Source organism: Cucurbita pepo, chromosome LG19, assembly GCF_002806865.2.
Source record: "Cucurbita pepo subsp. pepo cultivar mu-cu-16 chromosome LG19, ASM280686v2, whole genome shotgun sequence".
Lineage (NCBI taxonomy): Eukaryota > Viridiplantae > Streptophyta > Magnoliopsida > Cucurbitales > Cucurbitaceae > Cucurbita > Cucurbita pepo.
The window spans coordinates 4,508,859-4,521,204 of NC_036656.1; the positions used below are offsets into that span (position 1 = coordinate 4,508,859).

General features: G+C 33.0%; 1 protein-coding gene, 1 long non-coding RNA gene and 2 other non-coding genes across 5 annotated transcripts; 3 read left to right on the plus strand and 1 right to left on the minus strand.

The window, feature by feature from the left end:
• The first annotated feature begins 154 nt into the window (after nucleotides 1-154).
• Nucleotides 155-3,767, plus strand: LOC111781042. 2 transcript variants are annotated; one of them, XR_002812941.1, is made up of 9 exons: nucleotides 155-542; nucleotides 1,018-1,254; nucleotides 1,516-1,602; nucleotides 2,506-2,672; nucleotides 2,757-2,930; nucleotides 3,023-3,117; nucleotides 3,292-3,383; nucleotides 3,494-3,592; nucleotides 3,677-3,767. It is a non-coding gene; the product is annotated as an uncharacterized LOC111781042 (long non-coding RNA). The 2 variants fall into 2 exon arrangements; XR_002812940.1 differs by lacking the exon at nucleotides 1,516-1,602.
• LOC111781041 lies at nucleotides 1,610-5,189 on the minus strand. Its single transcript, XM_023661438.1, has 5 exons — nucleotides 4,600-5,189; nucleotides 3,681-4,185; nucleotides 3,401-3,602; nucleotides 2,782-3,285; nucleotides 1,610-2,691 (listed from the first exon to the last, which is right to left on the minus strand). The coding sequence occupies exons 1-5, from the start codon at nucleotides 4,970-4,972 to the stop codon at nucleotides 2,296-2,298; spliced, it is 1,980 nt and encodes a 659-aa protein (XP_023517206.1). The 5' UTR covers nucleotides 4,973-5,189; the 3' UTR covers nucleotides 1,610-2,295.
• Nucleotides 5,190-11,107: 5,918 nt separating this feature from the next.
• On the plus strand, nucleotides 11,108-11,180 carry TRNAA-CGC. Its single transcript has one exon. It is a non-coding gene; the product is annotated as a tRNA-Ala (tRNA).
• Nucleotides 11,181-11,274: 94 nt separating this feature from the next.
• Nucleotides 11,275-11,347, plus strand: TRNAA-CGC. The gene has a single exon. It is a non-coding gene; the product is annotated as a tRNA-Ala (tRNA).
• Nucleotides 11,348-12,346: the final 999 nt, after the last annotated feature.

A 12,346-nucleotide genomic window follows, 5' to 3' on the forward strand; every position in this document is an offset into this window, starting at 1 on the left:
AAAGTTTAAATAATAATTAATAAAAAAAATTATTTAATATTTTTAATTTAAAATATATTTATTAATTATATATATATATATATATATATATATATATATATATATATATATATATATATTCACTTTTCTTTTTTTCATACACAAAAACCTCTGATAAAACTCCATTCAGTACTACCACCGTTCTTCTGTTTCCTCACGAAGGTGAGAAGCGCGCCAGACAACCAGAAAGAAGAGTAGAAGGCGTTCTCAAATGCTGGAATAATGATGTTTATGGCATCAAACGCACTTGATTCATCCAATTTTATCATCCTGTTCTTCCCACTGCTTCATCTCTTTGTCGAATTAAGCTAGTTTCATCCTGTTCTTCATCGTGTAGTAATCATGGTTCAGCTACTAAAGATCGCTCCTGAAACCGCATTTCTGCTTTCCAGAAGTTCTGTAATCATCGAGTTTTCACTCCAAAAGCTTCAAGTTCGGACACAGATGCGGTGGTAGCCTCCACAAATGTGGAGGAAGACGTCGAGTCTGCTCAGCTATTCGAGGTTTTTCCTCATTTATGCCTTTAAATTTGGATTGATGTTTATAAATGAGATATATGAGAACATCAAGAGTGATTTAATTTTTGCACGCATTTTACTGAATATGTGGAAGAGGCTGACATGTTATTTGACGTTGAACACGAGAGAAGTGGTCTCCAGCTCCTGAAATTGAAAGTTATGTTCAGAAAACGAACTTCTACTTCACGATTAAAAGTAGCATTGCGTGGAAGGCGTTTGATGCAATAATCGTTCTGTTTGTGGTCTTTAATTCTGCAATGACTCCGTTTGTTGAGCAGACACCGTCGTTTCTAATGAGAATCAATTGATTAGTCATATGTTTGGCTGTCAGCGATTCAACGCGTGTCTGCACATATGTTTATCAACAATTTAAGAACTTCTTTCCTAGGTGATAGCCGATACTGATTTGATTCTCGAACTTTTTTCTTAATCTCATGTATGCGAGTCTTGAGTTTTTCAGAAATTAAAGGATGCTGAGCGACAACGGGTAAACAAGTTGAAAGAGCTTCAGAGGAAGGTGAATTTGCAATTAGAGAGGCAGCTTGTAATGGCTTCTAGTTGGTAGGGCCTTACTGACCATGCGGAGAAAATTAAAGGGAACTGAAAGAGATCCCGAGAACTCGCACAAAATTAATTTTAGTGATTGCAAGCAATGCCCAGTTCATTGAGTACTCAAATTATGGCCAAACAATGTCAGGTAGTCTCAGTACATTCTCTTTATATTTTAGAACTCGTGCACATTTTTCTTGTTTAGTTTATTTAGAAGCAAGAAAAAGGAAAAAAAAAAAAAAAAAATTCACTGTAAAAAACGAAAGAGTTATTACAAAATTTCTTGTGCCTTTTAAGACATTTTTGTTGTAAATTAGCTTTTAAGACATTCTTGTTGTTCTATGTCTCTAACACTCTCTGTTGCGTTATATCTTTGGATTGATAACTTGATGAGACCAATATATGCAAGGTTGATACCTTGTGATCTGGGAGTTCCTAGGAAAATAACTATACTACCACTCAAGCGCAGTGCACTTGGATCTTTGGAGAAGAGTCGGTAAAGAAACATCCTTGATCAATTTTTTGAACATTTCCTGTCTGATTTATGTAAAGTTTGTGCAGTTGGTTAATAATTCTGCTAAAGCTTCACTATAGATTGTGGTTTTTTTTATTTGCTTTAGTCATTTTATTTTAAGCTGTGAAAAATTGCTGATGTTAAGTAGCTTATGCAAATTATTACTGAGAAGAGGTATTTGTTTGTACTAGTCCCTGTAAATTGTGCCATTTGTTTATTGGATCATATCATTTTTAGTTGGTTTAGATTAAAGTTTTTCTCGATTTCTTTTCACAAGGTTTTGTACACACCACATCATAATTAATATTTATCAACGAGAAGTATTTTCTTCCTTTCATTTATGCTTTGTTCGTATTGTTTAAGAATTCTATAAATTAGGACGCTGTTAACTTGAAAGGAGGGGATTGTGATAACTGGAGAAGTGGGCAAAGTGCATTGTTTATGCTAACCAAAATTACAACGCAACTAAGATGTGTTTGTTAGGTTGAATGGCACTGTGACCTATATGGGTCACGATCTCATGTATTTATAGATGTGTATAATGAGAATTACATTGCAACAAACCATGAAATCATAGATTTGGTAACAAATAACAAGTAAATCAGTAGATTATTTTACTATGTACAGATATGATCTATTCTATGTTTAATAGTGTTATTTTATTTTTATTTTCTTCTAGATTCTGAAGTATAATACAGAGGATTCAATGTCCTCGTGAAGTTTTCTCTCGGGAGGGAACTTGGGGAGGAGATTGGCAATTTTTTTGGCAGATTCTAAATATGATTTATGTTTGCATACTATTGCTGCTAACTTAGCCTCTGCATTGGCACACTGGTTTTCTAATGTTAAGATCTGACCATTACTGTAATTCTCCTTTCCGAGTAGGTCGGCGAGGTCTTTTTTCTTCAGAGTCCAGCTCCCAGTTCTCAAATTGAAGGCATACAAGGGAAGGAATCTTTGTCCATAATCAGCTATGAATTCCAAAGCTTTTAAAATGAACTCAAACTCCTCATTTGGCATGTAGTAGGGAAAGCTTACTCTTGTCCATCCAGGTTTTATTCCAGCATACCCCTGTTAAATTGTTAAAGATCAAATGCGAAGATTAGGGACAAATGTAATTGTTTCATGGTATGCAGAATTGAAAGGTCAATCTGATTATACCTTAGCAATGGCAGATCTGTAGGCGTGTGAGCATGCTTCATCAATGTTTAGCAGTTTGTGACCATAAGGTCCCGCACAACTGCATCCCCCACGAGCCTGAATGCCGAACAGGTCGCTCAGGAGTGCTGCAACAAAAGGACCATGAAGAGGTTTTGCTCTCATACACCCCATCTCTCCCCACATGTAAAGCTTTTCATCCTTTTCTCTGATGTTAGTTGTACATAATTTATCTGTGATACAGTTGAGGGACGAGTTCGTCGAAGAGTAAATGATAAAAGATAATATGGCCTGTCGCTTAGAAGACGTCCTCCCTAAAATGCAGATGTTTCTATTCTGGTGAAGTTTCTTCAAAGCCCTTTCTACATACTGGTGCTCTCGCTTCTCTATCTCTTGGTAGCTGATGTATTCTTTTACCCAAAAAGCCAAAGCTGCTCTAATTATTCCTATAATCTGTGGTGTTCCACCATTTTCCCTCTCTTCTATGTCTTCATAATACAGTGTGTCCTGCAGAAAAATTTCCAGAGAACAATGGAACACGTCAAAATATGCCGAATTTTCAGTTTCGACCAATCGGATTCTGTTCAAAACACAATTTAAATTGGGTGAGTTTTTCATTTACCTTTTCACTGAAGCCATTGACATAGTTCACAGTGCCACCACCACAAGTTGATGGAGGAGATGATTTCAACTTATAAAGACTTTTGTTCATCAGAAGGATTCCAGGTGAGCCAGGTCCTCCAAGAAACTTATGTGTACTTAAGAAAATAGCATCATAGCCATCAATTTCCCCCGACCGCATATCAATTTGCACGTAAGGACCACTGCACCACAAACGAACAGATTCAATAATCATTCTTAGTTGATGCTTTGATTCAAGTTAACGTGTGAAATTCAGGTACCTTGCAGCAAAATCAAAGCAAACATGGCCTCCATATTGATGAAGAAGTGTAGAAATAGCTCTTGTATCTGAATAAATTCCAGTGACATTACTACAAGCTGAGAAAGATCCCAAAATTGGCCTATTTCCAGCTTTCTTATATGCCTCAAGTTGAGATCTGAGCATCTCAACGTCTAAAAGCCCATTCTCATCCATTCCAATCTCCACCACCTCAGCCAAACTCTGCCGCCATGAGAGGAGGTTGGAGTGATGCTCATAAGGTCCAACAAAAACTACCCACCTTTCTTCTTCCTTTAGGGTCTCTATTACCCTCTCCCTCAGAATGGATGGCACCGCAATGCCCATCACCTCTTGCAGTCTTTTAATGGCAGACGTTGTGCCTTGTCCACAGAATAGAAGCGCTTCTTCTTCTCCACCACCCAAGTACCTCTTGATGTACGTCGTTGCATCGGTCACCATCTTTGTTGTATGCTGGCCTACGTAGCTGTCGCATGTGTGCGTGTTGCCTGCAGATATGGTACGTAATCCATTCTTTATCAGTTGTTCTGTTTGATAATAATTTTTCTTCTTTTATATATATACATTTTGAGTTCATCCTGTAAGTATTGGATGATGAAAGTCTCATATCGGCTAATTTAGGGAATGAACATGGGTTTATAATTAAAGAATATCCTCTCCATTGGTATGAGGCCTTTTGGGGAAACTCAAAGTAAAGTCACGAGAGTTTATGCTCAAAGTGGAAAATATCATACCATTGTGGAGAGTCATGTTCGTCTAACCGTGAGTAATGTTGTTTGTATATATGCAGAATCAGATAATAGCATGATATAATGCATAATATGCATGAATTGATATAGCCAAACCCCTTCTAAGTTCTAAATTCATAATTTAAATGTTAGATAGAGAAATATAGAACTAACCATAAAAGGGAAGAACGTTTCTGAGGATGAAATCTTCAATATAACGAAGAGAACGACCAGAAGCTGTATGATCAGCATAACACAATCTCCTTTCTCCAAATGGAGAATCAAACTCTGCATCTCCACCTATAATCTGAGAACGCAACCAATCAAGCCTTTCCTCCACCTTGCCGGAGAAAGGAACGCCGTCGATCTTCACCGTCTGAAACGTCCTCGACCGACTGCAAACTTGATGATCTCCGTCACCATTACGGACAGTGCTGCCACTTTTTTCATCTTCTCCGGCGGCTTCTGCATACACTCTGTCACTTCTGTAAGTTTCACCGACATGGGGAGCTTTTCTCAACGTGGGATTCTCCACCTTCAACTCCATGGCTTTAGCTTTAGAAGAAAAACAACGAAGTTATAAATAAGTGAAGTTGTGGACGGTGGACGAGGTTTTGGAAAGCTTGGAAAGTTTGGATTTCCGGTGGGTTTATATACATTTTCGGCCGTTTGATTGGACAACAAATAGATATTTGAAAATAATAAGTCTTAGAATAATACAAAAAAAAAAATAGGTAATTGTATTTTAAGTTCACAATTATGAATCGTCCTTCTAACTATACTTTTTTAAGTTCACTATTTCGAATTGATTTCTTTTTATTTTTTTTTATTTTTTTATCTTACGAGGTTTCTGTAACGGGACTTCCTTAGGTTCGCTGTTCTTTAGTTGGATCCCAATTTTTTTCGGTACTTAATATTTGTTTGGGGTTCATTGATACCATATTTGATAAACATGAAATTTTGTCTAAAAATGAACGGGCAATAAAAGGAATAAAAAGGGTACGGGGTCCCTTCATTTTTTAGACGTGAAATCCTCAAAATTATATGAAAATGGGTTTCTATGTATGTGCTTTGTGAAATTAACTCTAGAAACTCTTTATTCTCCAAAATAATAATAATAATAATAATAAAACTCTAGAAATATTTTCTTTAGAAAAAAAATCCAATTTATTATATAAACATGAAAAAAAAAATGATAAATTTTAATACAAACCCACAAATTTAAAATTATTTCAACCTTCAAACAAAAGTGCTAATAAAATAATTTTATATCCACATTAAATTATTTAATACAAGAGGTCCAAGATCTAAATTATAGTCCATTATAATTTAATTATAATTATATAAATAAAATAAAATTAGGTGAAATGACAAGAAGAAAAAATCAGGCGGCGACATTTGGGAAAGGCAGAACATTGGAAATACGAAAATGGGTCCAATTTTGCAATTGCAAATTGTTTAATAAAATAAATAAAATAATAAATAAATAGGAGATTTGGAAAATTGGATCTCCCACAGCAACACGGTTGCTTGGTTTCTTCTTTTTTTTTTAATAATTATTATTTTATTCTTTAAAATAAAAAATAATTGTCAAAGCATTGAACATTGAAATTTGAAAATTGACCAATATCTTTGCATGAAACCATATTTTTAAATTATTATTTTTGCATATGAAATAAATCTCTCAATTCTTAAAATTAAAATGGATCAGACTTGTAAGAATAATATTTATTGGATTATTTAAAAAAAATTAAATCTCTCAAATTTAAAAGTTAAAATGGATTTATGTATTATAATTATTATTTATATACCATTGTAAAGATAACACGTAAAAATATGAATGACATGTATGTTATGATAATTACCCATTTAATATTATGAGACACTATGATAGGCTCGACTCGTTTCAGCTCATTGGGTGAAGTCTTCTAGAATCCCCGCTTATGCACCATAAGAGAATTGGTACAACTCAGTAAAATAGGTTAATTGTTCACAATAACCACGGGAAAAATTATTTATTTTTTAAAATTAAGAAATCATCGTTTGATTTTTCTTAAATATTAATATTATTCGAGTTAAACGTATAGTTTTGAAGAATTTTGATATAAGAAAAAATGCCACGTCATTTATTTGCTTAATAATGGAAAATGATTTTAGAAGCTAAAACATTCAAACCATGGAATTCAACGTTGAGTTTCTTGAAATTCCAAATCAAATTGAATCCATTTTTAAATTAAAAATAAATAAAATATGGATCTCTTTATTTATTATTATTTATTATTATTTCATAAAGAGCCACAACCATATTTATTACTTATTAGAACCTATAATGCTTCATGAATAAATCCATTTAATGTTCAAAATCAATCTATTTTTCGTAAAATTTTGTTTTTACTATGTGTTTTTTTTACTCGAACCTACCATGAACTAGCTCCAATTTTTTAAGTTTTTTCTTCGTATTCTATTTTTTGTTTTATTTTTTTACATATTTCTCTTCGACATGTAATACAGAACAAAAAAAATTAACTATAAAAACATGTTTGAACATATTTCGAATTTAATGTCTAAGTAGAAAAAATCGGGGGGAAAGATTAGATTATATAAACGTATATATACATACCTTGAATTAGAAAGGAGGTTGTGTTGTTGGCTTTGAAATGGGATGATCTCTTACTCTTAGATGGCTTTATGCCCATTTTGTAATCTGCTTTAGAACAATCTCTCTATTTTTTGGTTCATTCTCCAAGAGAGTTGGAGTTGGAAGGGTATTTATACCAAAACAAGATGGGTGACATGATCTTTGGGGAAGGTGATGAGATGGGTAGCTCTCCAACTTTGACCAATCATTTTAGATATCAAAAACTATGGTGGGCTAAGCTTAATGATATCATTTTAATATTGTTTTCATATTCACGTGACTATGTTGTTTACTTGTTCTTTCTAAGAGCGAAGATTACTGTTCCTATGAACCAACCAGTTATTTTAGTATGTTTTGTTATCACTTACATATTTTCTATAAAAAAAAAATATGCTTATTTTTAGAAGTTTCTATGATTGTAGATCTCACTAGACTGGCCAAAATACTACTCTGGCAAACTCACTAATACAGAATGATTCTTAATATAGTTTATATATATGGCTCAGGTCGCTCGGGTCAACCCGAGGATTTTGTTCCACGAACCTGAAATCGAACCGATTCAATTCGGATTCAGAAAAATGAACCCAACCATACCCAAAATGCTAATCTAACCCAACCCAACACTTATGGTTTGGGTTGGGTTGGTCCGGGTTGTCGGGTTGTCGAGTTGAATGTACACCCCTATAAGATGTACACTCGGGACACTAATGAAGGACTCTTGCTTCATCCACCCGTTTGACTTATGGCATAATAGACTTGTTTTTCAACCTATGTGATTTCATAACTCGAGAAAAAGATCTCTTTCGAGATCAGTCCCGTCGAAAGAAGCTATGCACCTTCACTAAATGTTAATGAAAGCAAGTCATTTCAGGGGTAGCGCGTTCTTTTTTGGGACCTATCCTGAAGTGCAGAACCCTATCGACTTTCTGCTAGGAAATGACACAACCATTGTTAATATAAATAGTAACTTCAATTCTTGTAAGTCTTTCTCAACCATTCTATTCTCAATATCACTTTATATTTGAATGTAGTATTCGTTCGTTCATATACCCTTTCTACTCGGGCATCACAAGAATACATGTAAATTATTATTGAAGTATGATTTTTAAGACCCGTATACGATCTCAAATCTAAATCTTTAGGGGTATTTATGTTAAATTACCTACTCAAAGAATTTTAGGTTGTCCTAAACTTATTTAATTAAAATTAGGCAAATTATCTAAATGAGCCTTTTTTTTTTGGCCACATAACTTATATTTTTAAATTGCATATTTGTATATTTAATATTTAAAATAAAGGTGTATTTATTGCTTCTGACCAATGAGAGATAAGCTGGCCGATTTAGGCCATTTTCCTTTATTGTCACCTAAAGCAATAAATAAAGCCTTTATTTATCTTATTTCCTTATGTCAACGTCCAATATTTTTTTAATCAAAATAAAAATCTAAGAAAACTAATTAAAAAAAAATTAATAAAACATTTTTTATTTTAGGATTTTTGGCCACTTAAAACTCGTGTCTCGTGTCTGTTGCCAATTTGACTTAGCTGATCGAGAGACAAATTCACTGATGTGAAAGAAGATGACGAGAAAGTGATCAGAGGTGAGGATGTTGGAGATGGAGCTGACGACGTGTTCGTGTTGTCAAAAAAAAAAAAAAAAAACTTGTCTTCGTCCCACACTTGAAGAATAACTTTAGGGTTACGATTGTGAATCGTCGGTGAGAATAATGAAGCTTATTAAAGTCAATGGCGACAATTACGATGAACGATGATCCACGNAAAAAAAAAAAAAAAAAAAAAAAAAAAAAAAAAAAAAAAAAAAAAAAAAAAACTTGTCTTCGTCCCACACTTGAAGAATAACTTTAGGGTTACGATTGTGAATCGTCGGTGAGAATAATGAAGCTTATTAAAGTCAATGGCGACAATTACGATGAACGATGATCCACGCTAGAGCAATAACAATAGCGATGGGCAAGATGACGACGATTAAATTAATAAAAGTGAGTTTAATGAGTAATTTAGATCATAACGCAATATTAAATATATGGTTGATTTTCTAAAAGAACGTATTTATTAGAATAGATATTTATTAACCCAACAAAGATAGAAAGTTTTACACCATTTGATATACGAGTGAAAATGTAAAGTTTTTCGAATATTTATTAAGTAATTATTAGGATTTGACAATTTTTCTAGAGGTACTCGAGAATTGAGTTGAATTTGTAGTCTCAATCTAATTGTTCGGGTTTGTAAATATTCTGAATTAGGTTGGTTCGAGTTGTTTAGATCGTTTATTCAAATTTTTATTTTTATTAAAAGTAAATTATTAGTGAACAAAATATTCATTTTCTTATTTTCATTCATTTAATAAACATTCGTCATTTAAATAGTATAAATTATTTTTGAAATTTGTTAGAAGAATAAATAATAACGCGATCTAGTTTTAGGTAAACTCACGAACAACCCAAGCCAACTCAACCCATAAAGCCTTCATTTATTGAACGGAATTTAACCCAAAAAACTCATAACCCAACCCAAGTCGTACAATTGAGTTAATCGAATTTTTTAGGTCAAGAATTTTCTAACCACCCTTAAAATTTTCGATTTACATCTAATAGAAATTGAGAAGTTGTCACAGTGTGAATGTCTCGTTAAGATACTCCTTGCTTTTGAAGTAGGTAGCTGAAAATTTTGATATTGACGAACCTTGACAATGCAAATTATTCTCGCAAAATCGACGGATCGATCTAGACCCACGAATATCGAGAAAAAAAAAAGTATATTAATGGAGACTTATTTATTATTGGTCCCTATACATTCCAAATGTATTGGTAGAACAATTAAGATCTGTTTGACCATTGCATTAATAATAGATAGGTATGAGAATATGATATCATCAATTTCATTGGAAGCTATGAACAGATATGAACGGGTATGAACAGATAGGTAGGATTTTGAGCCAAATATTATGAAATGAAATAAAAATAAAATAAGTATACGTAAGTAAAAATATATATTTTTTAATTTTAGATCGTTTAGATTTCATAAATCAACCGAGTGGATATTTTTTATTTATCTAAACCAATTCAAATAAATTTATAATCCAATTGAAATTATACGAATTAAATTGAATTGATCGAATTTTTCGTGTCATTAAATTTTTTTAACACTTGTTGTTATTATGCAAAGAATTATAATATTTATGGAATTAAATTTTCTATGGTAGAATTTTGTTCGAACATTCGGAATGAATATTATATATATATATATATTAGTTGTTGGAATAAATTCCAAACATAACACGTGAACGTTCTCAAGGATAAGCTTACTCATCAATATCTACTTCAATGTTTTTCTTCACTTTTTTTTTTTTTTTTTTTTTTTTTCATATATATTCATATCTTAACTATTAAGTTAAATTTTGGTTTTATTTTTTTTATTTACAAAAATATAGATTTTTTTTTTATTTTTTATTTTCGCTAATCGTTTTTTCTGATCATTCTTGTACCGAACAATTGTCCCATTGCAAAGTTACGAGCTCGTTTCTATTAGTTCCTCACTCCATGTGGTAGATCGCTAGCTTTGCATGCAAGAGGTATGAAATTTGATACCCACTTTTATTATTATTATTAATTTTTTTTAATATTTAGATGCAAAATATAATTCCCTCAATTTTTTTGGATGCAAAAATATAATTACTCTATATTTTAAAAAATGTATCCCCCATATGATAGAGCGTTAGCTTCGTATGTGAGAGGCACGGGGTTTGACTCCCTGCACCTCCATTTTCTAATAGATATAACATTCTCAATTTTTTTGACACAAAAATATAATTACCTTAATCTTCAGAAAAATGTATTTATTTTAGACCATCAATGGGGGTGTAGCTCATATGGTAGAGCGTTCGCTTTGCATGTGAGAGGCACGGGGTTTGATTCCCTACACCTCCATTTTTCATAGATATAACATTCTCAATTTTTTTAAGACACAAAAATATAATTACCTTAATTTTCGAAAAAAATGTATTTATTTTGGATCACCATTGGGGGTGTAGCTCATATGGTAGAGCGCTCGCTTCGCATGCGAGAGGCACAGGGTTCGATTCCCTGCACCTCCATTTTTCATAGATATAACATTCTCAATTTTTTTAAGACACAAAAATATAATTACCTTAATTTTCGAAAAAAATGTATTTATTTTGGATCACCATTGGGGGTGTAGCTCATATGGTAGAGCGCTCGCTTCGCATGCGAGAGGCACAGGGTTCAATTCCCTGCACCTCCATTTTTCATAGATATAACATTCTCAATTTTTTTTAAGACACACAAATATAATTACCTTAATCTTCGAAAAAAATGTATTAATTTTACATCATCATTGAGGGTGTAGCTCATATGGTAGAGTGCTCACTTTGCATGTGAGAGGTACAGGGTTCAATGCACCTCCATTTTTTACAAGTTTCAACAATTTGGTGAGAAGGGAAATCTAGGGAAATCTCGAGTAACACAACACATTGCTCACGATATATATATGAAAATGTTGATAATCAATGACACATAAAATGGAAAAACTTCCAATCGCCACACTAACCTCGAGCCTAAGACTATCATTATAATGATCGACTCACACAATGATCGACTCATCAAGCTATCTGTTCTTGATATATGCACTTGAGACATTAGAGTTTACAATGATCGACTCACTCAAGACTTACTTATCGAGCTACCTTTAAAGAACTAGCTCGAGGTTGAAACTTGAAAAGGATTTTAGAGAACAAACACAATGAAACCATTATATGGGCATATCACAATCCGAAAGCACTAACGCCATTGATGATAGCCCTTAAAAACTTGGGTGCATGCATGCAATAATTGGCAATCAAAAGCAAATTTACCCCACACAGACAACACACACACACACACACACAGTGAAAACAAAGAGAATCCATAGCAGAAATGATGGAGGAGGCCAATTGTACCAAAATCAAACAAAAAAAAGCCTTCAAAAAATGGCATTTTGTCTTTGTCCATTGCCACTTTATACCCTTTGGCCCGTGACTCTCTCTCACTGTCTGTGTCTGTGTCTGTGTCTGTGTCTTGTTCCAAAATAATAATCTGATTAATGAAAAGGGTAATTAAGCCACATCAATTCCTTTCCTCACAGTCAAACATCTTATTATTATACTAAATGGGGTTTGAGAGAATCGAATCATTCTTCCTTCAAAATCATTTCTTTTCTTATCTTTTTCTTCTTGCTTTATGTAAAGTACCTATAATTCTTCAC

Bases quoted from the DNA above. Each gene is read 5' to 3' on its own strand.
- LOC111781041 (XM_023661438.1), bottom strand. From the start codon at position 4,972: ATGGAGTTGAAGGTGGAGAATCCCACGTTGAGAAAAGCTCCCCATGTC. The intron at 4,186-4,599 runs GTTAGTTCTATA...CCATATCTGCAG, and splicing joins AAACGTTCTTCCCTTTTATG to GCAACACGCACACATGCGAC. The intron at 3,603-3,680 runs GTACCTGAATTT...TTTGTGGTGCAG, and splicing joins TGCTTTGATTTTGCTGCAAG to TGGTCCTTACGTGCAAATTG.